Genomic DNA, 23,594 nt, shown 5'->3' with positions numbered 1-23,594 from the left:
TGATGGCTCAGTTTAGCAGGTCTCCAACAAGGTGAACTAAATCAAACCTTTGCAGATCGACCCTGAACAAATCAATCTTCTGTTAAGTGTAGACAGACCCTCAGTTAGGCCAATGTCAATTCAGAGCAACTCTGATGACTTCACAGAGATGTAGCCATGTTAGTCTGCGTCGTCGCAAAACAACCCAGCAGTCCTGTAGCTCTTCAAAGACTAACAAAACGATTTATTAGATGATGAGCTTTTACGGGGCAGACCCACTACCTCAGATCTGGAGACAGCTGTGAAAATGAATGGGCACAACAAATATATAACAGAGTTCGGGGAAAAAATTACATGAAAACTCACAAATCAGCTACATCGGACAGAAGAAGGGTGAAGAGTGGGGAGGAGGGGAAGAAAATTACTTCCTGCAAGTGTCTATTAAGTCAAGTGACTTGCCAGAGATCACTATGAATATCAACGATGGGGAAGCTATCTCTGTAGTGTGTAAGGCAATTGCTATCTCCATAGAGACCATGCTGCAATGTGTCGAATTTCTGAATAAATAAAAGTTCAGCTGCCTCCCTTTGCAATCTGGTGTTGAAGTCTCTTTGTTTTAGGGGACAGATTCTAGAAGTAGAAATCTACCTAGAAGTAGGTGGTTTCTGGATTGACAGGGCCAGACAAATACCCAGAAACGAGCTACTTCTAGATAAACCCAAGAAAGTCAATAACAGACCACCACTTGTCACCATCAGTAGCCCCCAACTCAACCCCCTGCAGCACATTATCAACAACCCGCAACCTATTCGGGAACATGAGGCTACACTCCAAGAGGCTCTGGGTTCTCTCCTACAGACAACCACCAAACCTCAGGCCAATTCTCGCCAGCAACCAGGTGCCACACCACAGAAATACTAATCCTGGAACTTTTCCTTGCAACAAACTCCATTGTAAACTTTGTCCACGTATTTACTCCGGGGACACCATCACTGGCCCGAAACATGTCAGTTTCACAATCAAGAGCTCATATGCCTATACCTCCACCAATGTGATGTAAGTCATTATGTGCCAGCAATGCCCCTCTGCTATGTATATTGGACAGACTGGACAACCACTTCGCCAAAGAATGAATGGACACAAAGCAGACGTTAGGAATTTGAATACACACAAAGCTGACAGCGAGCATTTCAATGGACTGGGCCATAGTATTAAAGACCTGCAAATCTGCGTTCTAGAACAAAGAGACTAACACCAGACTACAAAGGGAGACAGCTGAACTAGAATTTATTCTCAAATTCGACACTTTGAGGCTTGGTCGCAATAGAAATAGCAACTGCCTTATGTACTACAAAGACAGGTCCCCATGTTTGACATTCGTAGCGACACCAGGCAAGTCACTTGACTTAACAGACACTTGCAGCAAGTGATTTTCTTCCCCCTGCCCTCCTTCTGTCCTAGCTAACTGATTTTCTCTTTTCATTTCCTTTTTCCCCCCCATCTTTCTATTAAATTCCCTTCATCTCTGTTTTCATTTATCAGAATTTTCCATGCCTGAAGAAGGGGGTCTGTCCCACAGAAGCTCATCACCATATGAATTATTTTGTTAGCTTTTAAAGTGTCACAGGACTGCTGGTTTGTCTTCTGATGACTTCGATAGATTTAATCGCAAGTTTCACTGCTAGAAATGAGATCCTGCCCCCAGGCCGTTCAGTGAGCCATCTTCCACCAACAATTCATGTACCAGGCCCTCACAACATCAGGGGATTTCTGCACGCAGAACATGGTCCAGAGTAACAGCCTCTTTTGCCATTACATGAGTATGAATTGTCTATAGCTCCCATAGCCTTCCACGGTCTGGGACCCAAAGTCTGCTGACAGCGTAATTCCAGAGTCACCAAGGGGCTAGTTCATACTAACCGGCTGGGAAACTTGTTTCAGCACAGAATGAAGTGACGGTTAATCACAGCCCTTTGCTGTGCAAAAGAAGAGAACCCTAAATGGATGATCAGAGATCAGCTGGTGGCTTTGCAGAAATAACATACTGTCTCCAAGTGGGTTTAAACAGGCTTTATGTGCCGTCTGCCGCTCCCTGCTCTTGCTGGGGCTTCTGCAAAGCCGGTTTCTCTTGCAAAGGACTCTGCAACCCCAAGGAATATCCTCCAGGGTCCATGTCCCGCATCCTCCATACAGAGATGTGGGGAAAATCTCTCAGATGAAATCCAGGCAGAATTAGGAAATGTGGAGAGAATACAGACCTGAGAGGGGGAAGTGAGCTCCCCACATCCCCGTGGAGGTTGCTAAGAGTGAAGCAGCAGGAAGAGCAGGATACTAGGACCCCAGGGAGGGAGGAACAGGAGAGGATCCCATGCACAGAGTGGGAGTCATGCAGGCTATAGCGATAGCTGCAGGACTGCTTCATCCAGACCAGAGACCCTGAGCCAGCCTAATTGCACTAACTGCAGTGTGCACTGGCTACTTCAATCCAGGAGTTAGACAACCAGGAAGACATACAGGGTGAGTTGATATCTAGCAGCAAGCTACTGTGAAGGATCGTAGGGGTTACAATTTTATGATGTGTGGGTTTACATAACAGCTACCTCAGGGATTGAACCAGGGACCTCCAGACCCAGTGGCACAATTGCTACAGCACGGGGCTAGAATAAGTCATATCCTTGGTGGATGGGCCCAGAGGAGACCTGTAACGCACTCATCAGTGGGTCACAGTTACGGACCTATCTGCCATTAATGACCAATCAGGCACCTCAAGTCCCATGTGAGGGTTAAAAATGTGGACAAATCAAACAAAAAAAAAAAAATCAACTGTAGATTAACTACCCACTACCAGACAGGTGAGCCCAGCAGCTCTACAAATAGGTGGCTCGACCTAGCAGCTGTCCCTCTTCCCTACCATGGGACTGGGCCACCGCACCCAGTGGAACCAGAGCATTGGTGATCCATTGCTTGCACCCTTCAGTGCCACAGCACGTTATTTTATTATTAATTTATTTATTTATTATTTTAAGATGTACAGCTCCACACAGCCCTCCCCCACGCATGAGAGTAAGGTGTCTCACGCCCTTTTTCCTCCACCCAATTCAGGACATTCTCAGTCACCGCCCTGGCTTGTTCGGGCTCTAACCACTAACGAAGAAGAGGGAACTAGAAGCACAGATCTGAAGCACTTTTGATGCCTGCAGCCGATTCTACTTTGAACCCCCAGCTCCAGCATGGTCCTCTCAGCTCTGGTGCCGGGTCAGATCCAAAAGCCTGCTGAAAACTGGGGCATTTACTGAGCGAGCTTCCATGGGATAAGTACGTTTTGTGACGTCAGCCGGCAGCGCGGCGTCCTCGTGGGAACCAGAATTCCAGAGCTTGGGCAGTGCTCAATCAGCAGAAGAAAATAATACTGTTATCTATGGACGACAGCCAGATCACAGAGGGGTAACTGTGGGCCACACCTCCCCATGCCAGGGGGCAGACAGCAGGAAGGGGCAAGGTACTCAGAAAAGGCCTTGAGGTAGCCTTCATGGAGCTCCATCCCTGTGGGGCCAGAGCCACAGATCCACAGGGGATAACCCAAACTGGGTGTGATCCCAAGAGCTACGTGCAGAAGGCCTGTCCTTCCTACTGCCCCACGGCCTTCTCTCATGGAGCCATTTCGCAAGAGTGGTCCCTCAGGACCCACACTGCCAGCAAATGCCCCGTAGGTCTCAGGAGTAAGGCCCTCAGGCACACCTAGTCAGTACTGCTGAGAGGAAGCCAGCAGGTTAGTTCTGCTAGCAGCAGCAGCAGCAGCAGCTTGCTGACTGCTCAACTCACGCCTCAGACTTTGTCTTCCCGCCGTAGTCTACAGGCCCTGCTCCGCTCCTCCACTGCTCCCTCCCAGATCCAGCCCTGCACCCAGCCTTGTTCCCATCCTGTCCCAGCCCTGCCTAGCGCTCATTCCTGATGCCAACTCTACCTCGATCCTTGGCTCTAGGAGCTGCCCTCCTGACCCACTAGGCCTGGCTGCCTACGACCCAATCCACAGACAGCAGATTACTTTTAGCAGTATTTGCTTCCACTCAGAAATCCCAGGGGAAATCAGTAGCAGAGTGTAGCTTCCCTTCTCTCCCACCCCTTGGCGCAGCCCTGAAACCCCTGTGCCTCGGCTCTGCTGAGCTGAGGAACAACCTCCAGAGGCTCAGGGACAGGGGATTGTACCCTGCTGGGCCACTCTCCAAGGTTGTGATGTGAATGGGCTAGTCTGCAAGACGGACAAAGAGCAGAGCTACTGAATCCGAGTCCCCACCCACCTCCTGCTGTCCCAAGAGATCACAATTCATTTTCATGTTAATCCACCTTCCGTGATGTGACCCTTTTGCAGGAGAAGCCTCTCCTGCACCTGTTGCACCCCAGCATAATCTCCACTGCCAGCAAAGTCCCAGCGGGAAGAGTTTACAATAGACTCGATTCAGCTAAAAAAATTCATTTGCCCTTCGGACTGCAGTCGTGTGTTCTCAAGAGCAACAGCCTGGAAAACACCCCAGACTCCTAAGTCACTTGTCATTCCTATTAAGAGAAGCGGTGCCGGTCAGGTGCAGAGCATGTGTGCGTATGGTGCACATACACATGCCATGCAAAGGCTCACAATTCCATTCCCTTTCAGTCCCCCAGATCCCACAGCCTTCAACAGCCACCTGGGAATGCAGGATCAGGCCCTCTAACAACGCGGGAGAGGAGCAAAAAGCAAAAATTATTCCTGCCTCACGCAACTGTCTCTAGTGCCTCTCGTTTTGCTGAATATCAGCACCAGGGAGGTCAGTTTTTCACAGCTATTGCAGGTTTTGCAGAGCTCATGTTACAATTGCAACGATAAGGCCATGGAAATTCCTACAGCCTCGGCCGCCCGGTCAGAGTTCTGAGCCAGGAGGGAGTGAGAAGCGAATATCCCTTCGGATTGGAACTTCTGCAGCCATCACAATGCAACCAAATATCCCACTGTCCAACCTTTTCACGCCCAGCTCTCTCAGAGGGACTCATGAAAGTTCCGACCCCAGCTTTAAAGGAGGTAGGTCACATTTTGCAGGAGGCACTGGGCACCTGGCAGGATTGGGCTCCCAGTGCTTCGCATCATACAAGTAGCTCCATTTCGGAGCTGACAGGAGACGTGCCAAGGATGTCTGAGAGAGAGCGAAAGTCGGCCTTTGCTCTCAGCCCTCAGCAGATGCAGTGCCTTGAAAAAAAGCCATAAAGCTCTTTTATGTCCAAAGATAAAATTTGATATTTTTCAAAGACTTTCTTCCATTGGAAGTCGCTGATCCTGATGATTAAGCCATTTGCAGGAGAGGGGTCGAGGGAGATCAACTTCTCTTACGTGGTAGCTAAGCTCAGAAAGCTTCAGTTGCATCAGACCTGATCGACACCAGTGCTCGCCCTCTTTCTCCGCGTGATATAGAAATGGCGCAACCAGAGCCAAATGGCACAGACGTGAAAGGTTACTTCTGCTGCATAAACTCTAGGAGCCGGGCACTTCAACCACTTGCACGATTAAAGAACTTAGAAGAAGAATCTGTTTGATACCAAACTCGGGTATTTTGGAAGGTGCATCAATGCATTACCAACAGAAGAGGAGAAATACTGAATATCGACTTTTTTTTCCCTCAAGTACAATGCCATTTTGAAAATCCAACCACCAAAGCATCTATGGCTGCGTCTACACGTGAAGCCTACTTCGAAGTAGCTTATTTCGATGTAGCGACATCGAAATAGCCTATTTCGATGAATAACGTCTACACGTCCTCCAGGGCTGGCAACGTCGACGTTCAACGTCGACGAAATAGGTGCTGCGAGGGAACGTGTACACGCCAAAGTAGCACACATCGAAATAAGGGTGCCAGGCACAGCTGCAGACAGGGTCACAGGGCGGACTCAACAGCAAGCCGCTCCCTTAAAGGGCCCCTCCCAGACACAGTTGCACTAAACAACACAAGATCCACAGAGCCGACAACTGGTTGCAGACCCTGTGCATGCAGCATGGATCCCCAGCTGCCGCAGCAGCAGCCACAAGCCATGGGCTAAGGGCTGCTGCACACGGTGACCATAGAGCCCCGCAGGGGCTGGAGAGAGAGCGTCTCTCAACCCCTCAGCTGATGGCCGCCATGGCGGACCCCACTATTTCGATGTTGCGGGACTCGCAACGACTACACGGTCCCTACTTCAACGTTGAACATCGAAGTAGGGCGCTATTCCCATCCCCTCATGGGGTCAGCGGCTTTGACATCTCGCCGCCTAACGTCGATGTTAACTTCGAAATAGCGCCCGACACGTGTAGCCATGACGGGCACTATTTCGAAGTTAGTGCCGCTACTTCGAAGTAGCGTGCACGTGTAGACACGGCTTATGTGACCTGAGAAACACACCACCCGTCTGCTTAACCGTCACCCAGACAGCAAAATTCTATTCCTTCCCCCCCTAAATATTGCCACAGGGCCAAATTCTGTCCCCAACTACGCCAGCATAAACGAAAACCAAAGCAAGTACTCTGGATGTAGGGCTTGATTCAAAGCCCATTGCAGTCAATGGAAGGACTCATCTCAATTTCTATCTATTTCAGGACAGTTCTTTACATGGAGTAACATCAGGGCCTGACCCATTCATTAAATGGGTTTTAAAGAAGCTTAGTCAGAATAGGATTTGGCCCTTCTGAATGTGTCTACTGAGCACCCTAAGCGCCAAAAATGTTAGGAGGTGACGTAGACATCTTGAGTCATCTACTTAATGGTATCGTCACCCTCGTAATTTCAGAAATCACGAGATTTATGATTTTCCAACGAGATTTATTTCAAATAGTAAATTTCAGGTTGGCTCTTTGCCGTCTAGGTTTTGAGCTCATCCAGCAGAGTCCGTCAACCTCTCACACAGAGCCCACCAGGAAATCGTAAAGAGGACAGACCTCGGACAACGTGGAGAAGATCTACTGAGACTGAAGGACAACAACTGGGGTCATCTAGAAGTTTTGTCCCAAGACAGAGTGAAGTGGAGGAGACTCAGAGATGACTTATGCTCCAACCAGAGTACAAGGGTTTATGTCGAGTAAGTCAAGTGGGTTTTGAGCCTTACGGGTTTGTGATTTCAAGCTTCAGAGCAAAGAGACATCTTTTAAAATTAAGGATGGGATTCTCATGGGGATTTTCACCGCTGAGACATCCCAAAAAGAACACAAAAGGACCTACCACTTGCAAAAATTCTGAGACTTGGCCGAAATTTGTGAGCACTGGCAATACAAGGATGGCGCTCCAGAGTACAGTGGGTGCCACCTAGTTTCTCCCTAGTAACCAGAGTTCTTCCAGCGTTAGCTGCACGGCCACACCCTGTTGTGTTCATCCCCTTGGTTAGCGGGTCTGGGCAGCTGTCTATCACATACTGATGGGTACTTTCCAGTGTGCCATTCTGCCAATCTGACAGTTTAATATTGGTACTTACTGGTAACAACGCCCCATTTCCTCTGTCACTGTCTAATGAAAATATCCTGATTTGGAATCAGCGCAGCAGAGAATGCTGCAGACTTCCCTCTTGATAAATCAGATATGCTGTGTAATTTTATTATGCTACATGGCAGATATTGGTAAACAGGCCTTGAAAGAGACATTTAGCTCAAAAAGCATTTGAAAGGGCATTCTGCGTCCTAGGGGAAAAAAATCACCCCCATTTTTACTGATATCGAGATTTCTTTTTCTACAGGTCACACAGTGACTGCTTTTCCTGGAGGGTCTAGATTCCGCCAGGAGGGAATCTGGTGTAATTCAGCTGCCGTTAATAATGTATCATGGAAGCTAATGAGGTTCCTCAGGTCTCACAAAGGAGAGCGGGAGCAGATCTCACGACAGAACAGGCTCTTTTACAGGGTCATATCCAAGCGGTTTGGCGTAACCACCCGCCCGTCAGCAAGGTGCATTATTGGTGATGATGTATATAAACAGCTGGTCATTTGTCTCCACATCCTACCTGCTATGTAGGAAGCAATCACTCCCTTTGCACTGCCAGGGGAAAAGGCCTTCACTTCCTCCTCAGTACCTAATAATCACACTTGTGTGAAGCTGTTGCCGTACATAACAAAAAGGGAAAGCCTCCTCCGAGAGCCCAACAATCAGACAATTTTTTAAGATCACGGCGCATTAAACCGTTCCCAATAGGGTTTACTAATCAAACAGTCAAATCCTTCATAACCAACCAATCCCTACAGAGCAATTAAATCCTTCCCCTTTAAAACACTTGGCACGCCGTCTGGGGACAAAAAGAAAAATTTGCAAAATTCATTTGATAAATTAACCAGGGAAAAGGAAGACGTGAATCAAGCTTTGTTCTTTTCGGGTTTTTTTAATTATGGAATTCACAATGCCTGAATAATGTTTAATAAGAACGATGAAAATTCCTAACAGTATTACAACACAACACAAAAGAATTAACCTGGTTACCGTGAAAAATTGCATATTTAATTAAGAACAGAGAGTTCAAAACTATCCAGAGATTTCAAAAGTACTGTTGCCTAAGGGGCTAAATTACATGCTTGCAGTGCTGCTAACAGCGCTAGCAGGCACAATCATTACCCAAGCGTCCCCATTAAATGACAATGGGCAGATGACATCAAATTCATTTCAAAAGCAACAGGAACTGAAGCATTCACTGGGGTAGTATGAGGGAGAGCGACTCTCCTGCTGGTACAAAATCAGACCCCTCGTTGATAAAAGCAATAATTAAAGAATAATGCTAATTAGCTGCTTTTATTTGAAAGGAAGTACGATAGCGGGAGACTCTTAAAGACTGGAGTCAGGGCTGCGTACTCTTTGCTGTCTTTGCCAGGTGGAAAATTAAAGAGAGGCAGCCGTCCTCTGGATTTCCACCGGACGATTTGCTAACCAGATATTTGCCAGAGCAATACTTGTAGGCTGGCTTACAGTAGCTGAGCTCACAGTGCAAGAGAGCGCGGTGGAAATTTTTGCCATGTGCTAAGCTTTATAACGGGGGACCCCAAATCTCCTTCTGTTCCCACCTACGTGAGGGGGGCACTAGCATGAAACTCGCACCGGGGCCAAAACGCTGCCCCTCGCTCGTTTTTTGAGGCATGAAAGCCAGGCTCTTGGAAGGCAGCTAGGGGATTACCGCAGCATACCCCATTACCTGTCTGCTGCGTGGCGCAGCTGGCAGCACTTCCCTTTGGATCAAGGGCGAGAAGCCACGGTCCTGAAAACTCCATGGCTCATCCTGACTGTGGTGGTCTCCTGGTGCTTGTTGCATTGAACAGTCCCTGCTGTACCAACACACGCCCAGAAGAGCTCACGTTGAGCCCGCAACAGCAGCTCGGGGCAGGGTTCCCTCTGTTTTTTTCCATCCACGGGCGGAATCATTTTTGTTATATGCTCTGAGGCACACGCAGACGCGCGCCAGCAATAGAAGCACACGCTGCTCGCTGTGGGCGCTCTGCTAATCAGCTGGGCGGCACCTGAATCTCTCCTGGACGCTCGGCTTAGCAGGAACGCTGCTCAGGATACGTTCTGCGACACAGTCATGGCTCTTCCGGTCTCTGAAGCACATCACAAAACCCTAAGCTAGCCACAGGCCAGGCCGGGAGGACCGTGGTGGTGTGAGGGCTGTTCCTTTTTTCACAAGCTGGGAAACCAAAAGCCTTTGGTGGGAATTACATCAGGGATCAGTCAGGCCCACAGCTGGGGACAGACCAGCCGAAGGCTACACAGCAGGGAGCAGTAGGGCAGGAGGGGCCTTCCACTCTTGCAGCAATCAGGAAACTTTGCAGGGGGGAATCATCCAGGAAGCTGCTTGTAGCCGCCAGCCCAGTGGAGCTTCAAGCGTGGCAGGAGACCGGCCAAAGACACAGACTCCCAACAGGACTGGGGACAGAACTTGGTGGGAAGCCCCAAACCTTCGCCTGCACCAGCTGGGTGCTGCCTCTGGACCCTGTTGGGGCTTGACGGTGACTGTCACATCTACCCCCAGGGGAGTCGGCCAGCCAGCAGGTGCCAGATATACACAATCTGAGGCTGGACAAATCAGACTCGGGCGAGACGAGAATGACATCTTCTCTAGGGTGGTGCTCCAGCCCTGCAGGGCCACTCCTGGTAGGGGTGCTCGAGCTGGGCTTGTGAGGCCTCCCCAGCTGCCGCCCGCCACCCATTTAACCCCACATTGCCCTGGCCCAGGGAAGTCTGTCGCCAGCCCTGCTTACAAGAGCTGCAGAACTACAGTAGCTGTAACAACTGTGCAGCCAGAGCCCCCAGGAGCCCGTCTCTTCCCAAGCCACCTTCTCCTCCCAGCTCTTTGATGAGGACAATCTCCTCTCAGCTACAGCACCGTGAAGGAGACAAAGCCACCACCGCACTACAGCAGCCTCCCAAGAGGTTACTGAAGCAGAGCGTTGAAGCAGGTGTGACAGTGGATGCCCCAGATTGGACATCTTCCTCTACAGCATTTGATGCCGGTCCCTGCCAGAGACAGGACACTGAACCAGAGGTGCCTCTGTTTGATCTGGGTCAGCAACTCACGTGTTCCTATGGAAGCCTGAGGTCCTGTAACTGCAAGAGCATTACCACAGGCCCTCTTGGAGGTCGCTGACACACGGCACACCTCTCTCCAGGGTAATATTTTACACGGGGTTCAGCTCAGCTATTTGCTTTCTTAGAAATCGGTGTTGCAGAGCTAGCTCGCATGCACACACAGGCCAATTAATATTCAAACAGCCCCACGTTAGCAGTGAGTCACTTAACTGCAGCTCAATCAATACTCTGGGGTCCTCGTTCAGCTTCTGGGAAACCGTTACACCGAATGAGTCCAAAAAACAATTACCCAGCGAGGCGACATTCAGAGGCACTGAGAACACTCTTCTGGGGAGAGAAATATATATAAATATATGTGTGCGTGTGTAAGTAATTTGGCACCTACACTTAAAACCTGACCTCTTATTGTGCAACACACACAGGCGGCTGAAAAGCACCAGCCAATGGAATTCCGCAAAAGAAGGCTTTTTGTTACCGCTGCCAAACTAAATGTTATTGATGCGCAGATAAAGCAAAAGCAATCCTCAGCTTACACACGCTCCTTTCAACGGGCTTCTTCTCTCTTACATTAGCACATGCAGCTGCTCTGGAACGTACCTGGACGAGCACAAAAGTGATGTCATCATTAGATCCTCCCCTCGCCAAACAGCCAGAGCAATGCCGGAATTAGCCGAGCAATCTGCCATTCTGTCTTCCTGGGATAACATAAGTGAAGTTCATACGGGACCAAAAATCACAAGAGGCGCATGGGGGTGTGTGTATGGACACACGTGTCTGCATGCAAGTCTCACTATCCACTCTGGGAAGAATCAAATACTCATCCACGTCTCATAGACCCCATACCGCTAACCGTTTTCGGAGAGACTCTTTCAGTTTACAAGGCAGGGGCCCCTTCTGGACGTGGATACTCCAACTTCTGGCCCTGTGGCTGCACAAAGTCCCATTAGACCTGGAGTGCAGCGGAAGGACAACTGCATATGCCCCCAGCCAGTGTTGCTTTGTGGCAGCGCTTGGCACTTATATCCTTGAAGTACTATATAAACCCTGCGCCCAGCCTTGCATCCTCACCCACCTAGAATCACCACCAGACGCAGACTGCTTTGGGCGAGTGAGGGACACAAGACTGGCTCCAAGAACTCTGACTGTAACAGGCCCCAAATACAGTACAGCTGCTGGATAACGAAAGGCCACTTTCAAAGCTAGACAAGCAGCGGGGCACAACGTCACAAACGCCAGAAAATACCAGGAAAGGGAACGAGTTCTACGCAGCTTTCGGTCTGGTCGTTTACAATACCCTCCTGAACGACAATGGGGCTTTGCTGCTGACTCTTCCTTGAATACATGCCGGGGCTGCAGACAAAAGAACCACTTCCAGCACCTACAAGATTTAGGATAACAGGGCTGTGCACATGGGAAGTCCCCAGTAATTAACAAGCAACACAGCCACACACACCCCTGACATCCTCCTGGCTGCAGGGGCCCAATTTTCACAGTACACTTGCTAGCATCCCATTGCCACATGATTACCAAAAATGCATATTTAAGTCAGGCATGTGGCATTCACTGTGGTGCAGGCAAACAGCTGACCTGCTCGCACAATCACTGCAACTTCACGTGCAAAGTATGTGCACAATTCCACGTGCACTTTGACGTTCTGAATCTGCCTTCATGGGCCATTGTCTACCTGGGGCATTGGGAATCAAACCAGGCTATGCCGAACACGCTCCCTGCTATGGGCGGCCATGTCCCTTGTTTTGCCTGCGTTCAGAGTGTAATCATGTAGCCAGCCATGGCACACTCTGTCCATGTGCCATCGCTATCACAACTAGAAGGAGGCTGTGCTGGCCGTTCCACATAGGAAAGAGTGAAGCTTCACCACAGCCAGCATCTAAGTGAGAGGCTGAACCCTCTTTTCCCCAGCTCTGATTCGCGACTCTCAAGTAACAGCTCCGCCACTGATGCCTGTGGGTGGAAAGCCTTGTGCAGAGCAGCATCAATCAGGTAAACCAGGGCAGGGCAATAATTTTGATGCGGGGGGGGCACCCCAGAATTCTGGGAAGTTGTCAAGGGCTGCCATTTCCTCTGGGATGCAGGTTGGGTGCAGAAGGTAACTTGGGGTAGGGCAGGAGATTGGGGTGCAAGGATGCAGGAGAGGACTCTGGCCTGGGGAAGGGGAGCAGGAGGGGGTGTAGGGTCAGTGTCAGGGCGTAGGAGGGGTGGAACACTTACCTAAACAGCTCCCAGCCACCAGCACTCTCAGGCAAGCTTCTGCACTCCTAAACTGCTCAAGGTGGGGACACTCTTCCATGGGGCTCTCTGTACTGGGGGCGGGAGGCTTCACATGCAGCCCCCGCCGCTCAGGAAAATCTCTCAGCTCCTATTAGTGGCAACCAGCCAACGGGAGCTGAGGAATTGGGCTGCACAGCCCTCCGCCTCCAGCAAAGCCTCTCAGGTCCCATTGGCTGTTTTCCAGCCAGCTGGAGCTGAGAGATTTTGCTGGGGGGGGGGGAGCAGGTGAAGACCTGCCCTCGCTCCCTGCCATGCACAGAGCTACTGGGAGCAGCAGGGACAGGATAGATTAAAAGGCCTGGGGGAGCCATATCTCGCCTGTCCCTGAGCTAAACACACAATGCTGACAAAGGTGTTCTCTTGGGGCGAACCCCCTGTACACACACCCCAGCCCACACCCAGTCCAGAGCAACCTGCACAAGGTCCTGGTCCCACCAGTAACAGCTCCCTTAAGCTCCGCTCTGCGGATTTACAGGAGACTCAAGCTGTGCCTGCCTGCCAGCCCAGGAGAAATGTCACCCTGTGTGATGCCGGATGAAATCAGCGAACCAGACTCTGCCCAGTTACTTCCACTGAGCTCCAATGACCGTCCCACAGAGCAGGAGGTGTCCCACTGCAGCACTGGTCTCTGGCAAAACTTGTTCAAGGAGCACCAGCTCCTCCCAAGCCTGGCCTTTCTGCAGCACCTCGAATGTGACCAGCCTTCCCAGCTGCAGGATTTTAAAGGGTCTGGTTCAGTCCCTCCTGAAACCACTGGGCATTTCCTCACTGTAAGACACCTCACAGTCTCTTAAGCCACAGTAAAATACTTGGGTTGGAAACAGACAGAAACAAGGACCAAATACGAGTGCAGGACTGGGTGCCAGGAACCCTCAGTTCTAACCCCAGAGTCAACACCAACCCTCTCTATGACTGTCAGAATTAGCATTTCAGCCTTAGCTTCTCCATCTGCAAAACACATACGATGCTATTGGGCTAATGGGGAAGATTCATTCCTTAGTTAAGGCTTGTAAAATGCTTTGAAGATGAAAAAAAAGACTTACATATTGTTAGTCTTAAATCCACCACCACCACCACCACAAAAAAGGCAGATCAGAACAGGCAAACACTCCCACATGAAACCTACTAAATAAAACACAATGAACTTTCCTGCTTTCCACTCCATCTGCAACAAAAGAAAACGATCTAAAGCAGCACAAAAAATTGTAACCACCAAAAAAGGTAATAAAGAAATCAGAAAGAGACGCTCTTGTAATATATATATAGGAGAAAGTGTTACAAAGGGGGAAAACTTTTTAATAAAGTCTACCAGTACATATTCTTCTACCATCACCCTCAAGATTTATTGACACAAGAAGCCATATTGACTGAATAAATCTTGATAATGACCTCAGCAGAAGTCAATACCTGCTTATTATCTCCCAAGTTGGGGAATTACATCTTTCTGTAATAGGTGCCAGAAGGTACCAAATCTTCTGAGAAGCTCCACAGACGCATAGATCCTGTATTAGCCTCTCCGCACGCCCCCACTCTGCATTCCAGCTGGCACTGAGGGGCCTCATTGCTGGACAACACGCGGTTCTCTGACCAAGAAGTACGCTTCTGCAAATGCCGGCTCACGAGCTAATAGGCCAGGAAATACCTAACAGTCACAGCGTCAATACCATCCATCCTCAGACCATGGGAATCTGATTATATTTTTGTTTCTCTCCCAATCTGCCTTTTGGCCACGTTTCCCAAGGCCGCAGAGAGAATGCACTAACCTGCATCGAAAGACCACCCAATTCATCTCTAATGGGCTGCAGCATGCACCCAATTAATTAATGGATTTATTAATCAGGGAAGAAGTCGCTCTTCAGGCTGGAATTGGGGTCACCAGTTTCTAAAGTGAGAGCTGCTGAGCTAAAGATAAACTCTCATTTTCTGCAGCTCTGCCAGCCTTATCTGCCAGAGTCTCAATTATTCAACCACAAAAAACATTACACTTTGGTAACGTTCACAGCCTGACGCTCTCCTGAGACGCAAAGACATCCATTCAATTCCCAACCTTTTTTTTCCCCTTAATTGAAAATAAGGCTCTCTAGATTTGCTCCTACAACAGCAAAACACCCATGGACTTCAATGGCAGCCAGATGGAGCCGATAATTAGAAGTACCAGAATTGCTATTTGCATTTAGGGTCATATGTACCTGTGGTTCCGCACACAGCAACAACGAGCAGACCTTGCCCTGAGGACTTACAAATTCTGGACCTGATCCTGCCCTCGGATCTGCCCAGGTGGACCACGACGCTCCCAGAGATCCAGCTGCTGAATCGGAGCCTACATAAGCAGCACCAAGGCAATGCAGGGATGAAGGAAGTTCGGCATGAGTTGAACGAGGCCAGTAATACAGAAGAAGGTATTGGGGTCATGCCTCTCATTCATTAAAACTCAGTGTCAATTAGATTCCCTCAACCTGGCGGGGAAGGCCCAGGCATCTCTCACAGGAGGAGGCTTGGTTTTTTTTTAATCAAACCGTCCACTCCAATTGCATGTTCTCTCCGAGTGCCTCAGAGAATGTTTTGAGTGGATGGCAAGCTTAATCCAAGCTCTGCACTCAATGTGAACAAATGGGTTACAGATCTCAGTCGGCTTTCCTAGTGGGGGAGCGACCACGTTTACCGAAATCTTATGTTCTTATGTTCTTAATCACCATTCCACTGATGGCATCAAAAGAGCAACCGCAGATTGACCGGACCTATGAAGGCTAAAACATCCATCCGGCCCCAACTACCGGTCCACCAATAACAGGGTGAAGGGTGAGAACATAAGAATGGCCATACTGGATCAGACCAAAGGTCCATCCAGCCCAGTATGCTGTCTGCCGACAGTGGCCAATGCCAGGTGCCCCAGAGAAGGAGAACAGAAGACAATGATCAAGTGATTTATCTCCTGCCATCCATCTCCTGCCCTTGTACTGAAGGCTAGGGCACCATACTTTACCCCTGGCTAATAGCCATTTATGGACCTAACCTGCCAAAATTTATTGAGCTCTTTTTTAAACCCTAATAGAGTCCTGGCCTTCACAGCCTCCTCCGGCAAGGAGTTCCACAGGTTGACTGTGCGCTGTGTGAAGAAAAATTTCCTTTTATTAGTTTTGAACCTACTACCCATCAATTTTATTTGGTGGCCCCTAGTTCTTGTATTATGGGAAAAGGTAAATAATTTTCCTATATTCACTTTCTCCACACCATTCATGATTTTATATACCTCTATCATATCGCCCCTCAATCGCCTCTTTTCCAGACTGAAAAGTACCAGTCTCTCTAGCCTCCCCCCATATGGGACCCGTTCCAAACCCCTAGTCATCTTAGTCGCCCTTTTCTGAACCTTTTCTAATGCCAATATATCTTTTTTGAGGTGAGGAGACCACATCTGCACGCAGTACTCAAGATGTGGGCGTACCGTAGTTTTATATAGGGGAAGTATGATATCTTTTGTCTTATTATCTATCCCTTTTTTAATAATTCCTAACATCCTATTTGCTTTACTAACTGCCGCTGCACACTGCGTGGATGTCTTCAGAGAACTATTCACTATAACTCCAAGATCCCTTTCCTGATCTGTCGTATCTAGATTTGACCCATCATGTTGTACGTGTAATTTGGGTTATTTTTTCCAATGTGCATTACCTTACACTTACCCATATTAAATTTCATTTGCCAACATTTACATCCACATTTACTGGGAGATCAACCCAGTCAGGGTCGATCATCCGGGGTTCCACTTTGCATGCCTGGTGGGGACACGCAAAATTGAACCATCAGAGCTCAACAGTAAACCCCTGTACATCGCAATCTCACAAGGAGTAAGGGAGGTCAACAGGTGAGTTTCTTCCCCTGACCTCCCTCAGTGAGGGGGGCCAGATAAGTCAGTCTTGGATAAGTTGATTCCAGATCCTCAATTGCCGCAGCTGCAATTGTGTACCTAGGATCAACTTTTGGGTCTAGTGTAGCCCTGCCCTAAGACACATGGGCAGGACAGCATGGCAGAAGAGGCTATTGCCTTGTTGTATCTCTTCCATAGGGCACTCAAGAACGTGCATTTCCAGGGTTGTTGACCTGGCACCATTCACCTTGTCCAAGGTCATGAAAAACTTGGGCACATATTTTTCCCCTTCCACGTGACAGTTTGATCAAGATCCTAAATGCTGGAAGATTACAATGCAACAGCCCATGTATCAAAGGAGACATTTTTATGCCGTTGCAGTGGAATTTTATTTGGAATCTTTTAAAAAGGAAGCAAGTCCTCCACCGCTCTTCTTTTTCCTATCATACCTACACCATATTAATATTGCAAGGGCATGACTATATAAAGAACTAGCACCGTTAAGGATTTCGTTGGGCTGTTGGCCCTAAGAAATCAAATAGGGTTTCCAGTCTGATCACAAAAAAAAGCCCTCCAAATAGGTTATAGAAACAGATAGCATTGAGCTCCACCACTGAGATGGACTCTACAGATGTCAATGGAATTAGGGACAAACCCGTCCTGGATGTAACTCTATTGAAGCCTACAGAAACATAGCTGGAATGAATTTCGCCCCGTCTGTCTTTTGCTTTTAATATGTGCGTACCTGTGATGGCGACACACAGCCGAAATTGATTCATGATATGGCTTAAGGCTATTGGCAAAGCAATCAGTTGTGCTGTACTTTTTTAAGAAGCTGACGATGAAGTAGTAAGTTGAATGATCCAATAACGTGTCAGTGCTACTGTAAATTCAGAATGTCCTAATGATATGCAGAGCCCAGAGCGTTTGGTGACGGTTGGGTCCTCCCATGAAGAGCTCCTGCCGGGCCTCTCGTGCACCAATGGAGGTAACGAGTAGGTTATTCCACCAACGACTGCTCCACCCTACCACAGTGAAGTTTATTAGGCCGAGTTTCAGAAGCTAAGCTTCAGCCAACAGGACTGATAGCTTATTTACCACTGTCATCTATATAAAGAAGAATTTTGACACATTGTTAAATGATAGCACATTTAGATAAGTCAAGCTGTCATATCATTTAATGGATGTCTAAACTCCCTCGGTAGCTGATATGTAAAATTTATGCACTTCAGAATACGATAAGGTTATAATATTTTAATCACATCCACATTTTTTCTAAACTTTGAACAGCGCAAACATTCCATCAGGCACGAAGCAGTCAGAAGATTCTTGGCACTTGACGAACGGCACCACAGGGTGAACTAACCAGATGCCTCGCATGACCTTACCGCTTAAGCGTCTGCGGAACGCTCCAGCATGCCAACGAATCGAGCACCCGTTCACACGGACTTGCAAAATGCACCGTATTTGATCTGATAAACTCACTCACGCAGCGTAACCAAGGGCGGCTTAGAAAACAGGGCAAGAGTAGCTATTTATCCCCCAGTTTGCAGCTATCGTCAATAGCTAAAATCAGAAGTTCACAATGCTTCTTATTTCTGTCTTTTTTAATAAAGAATGAGCTGCATCTAGCGTGCAGACAGCGTACAATCCATATGCTGGTATAAGGAATGTAATAAAACAGAGCAAATTAAAACAAGAAAAATCATAAAGGTATGAATCCTGTTATGACTATTATACACAAGAAAGCAGTAAAAAAATACAGCATTAGTAATGTACACTATAAAACAATCTCATAACCAAATGAAATATGCCTGGCATTATCTGGGATAGAATTTTCTCTTCTCATTTCTGAGGCTACGCACTGTAAAAAGGCTCAATGCCACTGTGATCAATGTGCTACAGAGTATCCCATTATCTATGTGGTTTACATATGCCCACCATTTGTCAAGGTTAGCCAAACTTTACCCTTGCATGAGTGTTGCACGCCAACAGGTCTGTGCTTACATTTAAAAAAATAATACAGTATTTGGAAGAATAATAAATGGATTGCCTCCACTTATTAATAGGAAGGCATTAGACCAAACTGGCACAAGGTCACTTTTCCCACTACCATCCAGAGGAGGCACCAGAAATGCTGCCAGGACAGAAGGCAGCAAGACCTACCTCTATAATTCAGCATTCAGACTCAGCTGCCCCTTCAGTCAGAAGAGCTGAGAATTAAAGCTGAACCCCTCTTTCCAAGAGATTGCAATCACGCTGAAGAGTCCAACTTCCAAAATCCACCCCAGCTCAGAAAAGTTTCTGTTTCCGATTACACCAAAAACTACTTATAAATAAATATTGGTTTAAATACAAAAGTCATCAGCATGATGACTTAAGGACTCTTGTGTATCCCACGTATTTACAATGCTAATCCCCTTCAAACCAAAAGGCCATGAACGAACAGCCAGAGGAAGCTGGCTGACTGTAGCACCTGTATTACTTTCAGGGCTGGGGAATCAGAGATGTGCTAAGTAATCTGCTTAAAAGCCAAAATGTATTAAATGCTGGAACTGTTCATACATTACTGAACCGCCATAAATGGCATTTAAATTTGTTTACTCCCCTATGAAGCGTGCCGCATTCTAAAGTCTGTAATATCCTACAGGGATAAACCTATTTAATATCCATGTAAATGAGCCCCTCTCTCTCTTTTTGTAGGAGTTCCAGTTTCGACTTCATCTCATTATGTGCTACACACAGAACGCTATAGGGTGATAAAATGTAAACATCTATTTTTTGTTTTCAGGTCAATTGTCCTCTTGTAGATATTAACAAAGGGCTTATCGTTAATTTCACAGACCAGCAACACAGCAGCTGTATACAGTATTCTGTGACCGAAACACAACCGCAAAGCATTTTGTTCCTAATGCAAGATAGGTGTCTCCATCATAAGTCTAAAAACCACTGGCAATCAGATCGCTATGCACCTGGAGTCAGGTTGGAAGACTGAATATTAGTTGGCTAATGAAAATTTTGTTAACTGACATTCAGGGATGAATGAACTCATCCATCCCTGCTGTAAATCTGCACGCGAAATTCTCAAGACCTGAATAACAATAGGACCACAGAAGGGCTTCAGCCAGCCCTGAGCAGATTTGATTCTCCTTCTGCTTCTTCCCATATCTGCTTGCCATGCTCTTGTCATTCCTTATGTTACAGAACATCAATCATACATAAAGACTCCATGCCCTTAGAGTGCCCAGGTCTGATTCACAAACATTAGCAGGGAATACAATTACAATCGCCTGAACACCAAACACAATACAACCAACCTAGCACCAGGGGAGGGGGGGAACCGGCCTCTAATTTCAAAGACACTTCCCCCCGCACCACCCCACCCCCGTGGCTGCAGCATTTGCAGAGGCACAAACGCAGGTGAGGCGCAGGTCGGGTTGTTCTGCTCCAGGCTCCTGGGCAGTGAACCTCTGAAAAATGCAAGTCACTCGCAGCTTCTTGCCAGAGCCCCTCGCCGGGCTTTTGAATTCACCTGCTGGGCCGGGGATGGGTCCCGCTCGCCTGCAAACTTCCCCCGATCGGCATGCAGGCAAAACAGCCGCCCCGGGCTCTCCGGCCTGACGGTCTGTTGGCGGCGGCTCCCGCCAGGGCAAACAAGCCAAAGCGGCTCTAATGGGGCTGTTATCTGCATCACTTCCTCCCGACACCCCCGCCGCGATCGGGGCGCTCAGGGCAGCCGCCACCCCGGGAAGCCGCCCCCAGCCCAGCCCCGCCCCCCCGGACTCGCCCCCCGCGGAAAAGTTCAGCCCGGCCGGGTCCCACCTGCCTGGCGCCGAGCTCCGACCCGAGCGGGGGCGCCCGGCGGCGGGGAGAACTTCCAGCCCCGCCCGGCGCGGGGGGCGCCCCCTGTCTCCCCCAACCCCCACCCCCCCCGCCGGGCTGCGCAGCGCGGCTCGGCCGGATCAATGACCGCCGCGAACAAAGAGCGGCTGCGGGGGGTCAATCGCCCACCGCCCCCGGGGCCGAGGGGGGGGGGGGGGCGCGGGCAGCCCCGCGGCGGCGCCCCGCCTGGCCCGTGCCCCGGGACCGGCCCTGCCGGGCGCCCCGCGGCCCCCTCACCTGCAGCCGGCGCAGATCCAATTGCTTCCAATATTGAACCATCGATCCCACCTCGGCGGCCATCTTGGGGGAGACCGGCGAGAGGCCGGCGGAGTTTGGGGGTTTCGCCGGGGCTGGAGCCACGAGCCGGGCTAGACCCGCCGCCGCCGCCCCCACCCCGCGCGGCGCCGGGACCAGCGGCCGCCCCGCAGCACCCGCCCGCACAGCCGGCAGCCGGGGCCCCGGCAGGCGGGGGCGGGGGCGGGGGCGGGGGCGAGGTGCTGCCCGAGCCGCCAGCGCCGCCCCTCCCCCCAAACTCCGGGGACGCTCCGCCGCCGGGTGCACTTGACTTTGCCTCCTCCCCCCCACAAACTTATCGATACTGACGTCACGGGCGGATCGATGCAGCGGCCGGGGGAGGGAGCGCGCTGGGGGGCGCCCCCCCCCCCCGCCTTGCACCCACGTTGCGCTCGTCCGGCGGGGGGTGGGGGGGGGAGTGTCCCGGGAACAGCCTGATCCGGCGGAGCAGCCGCTGCCTACCTCGGTCCGCAGGCGGCGGCGCTCGGCCACTCTCGCAGGGCGCCCCGCTGGGGGGCTGGCGGCCAGCGCGGCTCCCGCTCCGGGCGTCCCCCAGGGAGCGCGGACGGCAGCGGGACACCCGCTGCAGCTCCTCCACCCCCAGCCCTGTGACGATCGCCCCGGAGCAGGCTCACGCCCGGGCTAGAGTCAGGGGAGTCCCCGGGAGCCGACACGCGGGGCGGGCGGGGCGGGAGCGCGGCCAGAGCTGGTGCAAACGTTTCTTACGGGCAGGCAGATGTTGACGTTGATGCTGGCTTGGTTCCGGAGCGGGGCAGGACTTAAACGACGCCGTTTGCCCGCTCCCCCGCCCCCCGGCTTCCCTTGCATGCGGCTCCCCGGGGCATGGCTCAGCCCCCTCTGCTGCCAGGTCACCCAGGGTGTGTCCACACAGCAACCTTATTGCGGAGTTGTTGTGCCAAAATCAACCATTCCAGCATAATGCGTCTACACCCCCGGGGAACCTCCGGCCCAAGAGAAACTTCTTCCGAAATAAAACAAAGCAGCAGAAATGGAGCACTTTAAAGACTAACAACATGATTTCTTCCCTGAGCGGCTTGGGCGGGACAGACCCACTTCATCAGATGGAGCTCACTTCCAATACAGACTGACCTTTATAAGTACAGAGGACCAGAAAAAACTGCAATGGAAACTGACAAATCAAGTACCTGGGACTGAAGGAGGCGTTGGGGGGGAGGGTGTTAAGTGTCCTGCCTGCTGTGATTCCAAAATAGTGCATCCACACACACTAGACCGCCCTGTCTACACTAGCCCCCTCCTTTCGGTAGGGGCGGGGTAATGAGCCACTTTGGCAGATGCTAATGAGGCACTGCCATGAATATGCAGCGCTCTATTAGCATAATGACAGCTGCGCTTTACAAAAGTGCCGCTTTCGAAACGCACGCCGCCGGTGTAGACGGAGGCCTTTCAAAAAGTACCCCCCGCACTTCGAAAGCCCCTGCTTCCCCAAACCAAAGGGGAAAAAGGGACTTTTGAAATCAGGCGTCCTTTCGAAAGGCCCCTGTCCACACAGGCAGGGTGCGTTTCAAAAGCAGCACTTTCGAAACGCCTGCAGCTCCCATTATAGAATCATAGAAGAGTAGGACTGGAAGGGACCTCCAGAGGCCATCGAGTCCAGCCCCCTGCCCTCATGGCAGGACCAAGCGCTTTCTAGACCATCCCTGAAAGCCATCTATCTATGCTACCGAGGCACTCCATATTCAGGGCAGAGCCTCATTAGCATCTGCCAAAGTGGCTTATTACCACGACCCTACCGAAAGGAGAGGGCTCGCGTAGCCACGGCCGAGCGGTGGTTCTCAACCTAGGGTGCACGCACCCCAGCGGGAGGCGTAATGCCCTTTCTGGGGGTATGAGACATTCCAGATTTTTTTAGAAGGTAAATCATCGAAAACACAAATTAAGCAAAGGCACATAAGTACCCTACTTTGTTCCATCAAACCTTTGTATGAATTTAGTTAGCTGCTAACTGTTAGCGCGTCGGTTACAGTTTACTTCCACAGCAAAACTCCACATCTCTGAGTAGTACGTGCATATTTTTATATGCCTCCTGTACTATTATTGGTGTTGAGAAATAAAACTATTTTACAGGTATTTAATATGCATTTAAAAGCATACAGGCCCCCCATCTCCATTGCTGATAAGGGGTGTGAGAACATACTTTCAGAACCAAAGGGGTGCAGGCTGCAGTAAAGGTTAAGAACCACTGTGCTAGAGCCTAGTTCAGATGAGAGCCCATCAGCTCTGGTTCCAGGGCTCTAATCAGAAATATTGAGTTTTCTTAGCAGAATTATTTTGGAATAAGCAATTCCAGCATCGTTTATTTTGAAATATTTGGAATAGGCACAATTCTTCGTTGAATAAAGGTCATTAAATTTGAAATAAGCCGTCCGCTGTTTCAAAATTATTTCAAAACAGCAGTTGCGGCGTGTAGACATGTGCAAAGTTATTTCGGAATAGCGGCTGTTATTCCAAAAGAATTTTGCTGTGTAGACACACCCTAAAAGACATTGCCAGCCTTCTCAATCCACTGTTCCCTAGAATTTGGAGCCAGGCTGTATTTTTCAACTTAGTAACAATTAGCATCTGTTCTTCTAATGAAAATTAGGAAGTGGTGGTAGTTTTTAAAAATCTTAACTCCAGCCAAGTTCATAGTTACATTTCCATCTCCCTTGGACAAAACTAATTGGTGAAGATTTCATAGGTGCATGGCA

At 49.6% G+C, this 23,594-nt stretch overlaps 1 protein-coding gene across 1 annotated transcript in view; it reads right to left on the bottom strand.

The window, feature by feature from the left end:
* Nucleotides 1-20,968, bottom strand: part of CUX2 (cut like homeobox 2) — a 242,604-nt gene extending 221,636 nt beyond the window's left edge. Inside the window, exon 1 of the mRNA XM_075012452.1 lies at nucleotides 20,809-20,968. Within this exon, the coding sequence (XP_074868553.1) occupies nucleotides 20,809-20,871 (63 nt within the window). The 5' untranslated portion in view covers nucleotides 20,872-20,968. The remainder of the gene's footprint in view (nucleotides 1-20,808) is intronic.
* Between the last annotated feature and the right edge of the window lie 2,626 nt (nucleotides 20,969-23,594).

Source organism: Carettochelys insculpta, chromosome 18, assembly GCF_033958435.1.
Source record: "Carettochelys insculpta isolate YL-2023 chromosome 18, ASM3395843v1, whole genome shotgun sequence".
Classification (NCBI taxonomy): domain Eukaryota; kingdom Metazoa; phylum Chordata; order Testudines; family Carettochelyidae; genus Carettochelys; species Carettochelys insculpta.
The sequence above is the reverse complement of the archived record's forward strand: the minus strand, read 5'-3'. Positions and strand labels throughout refer to the sequence as shown.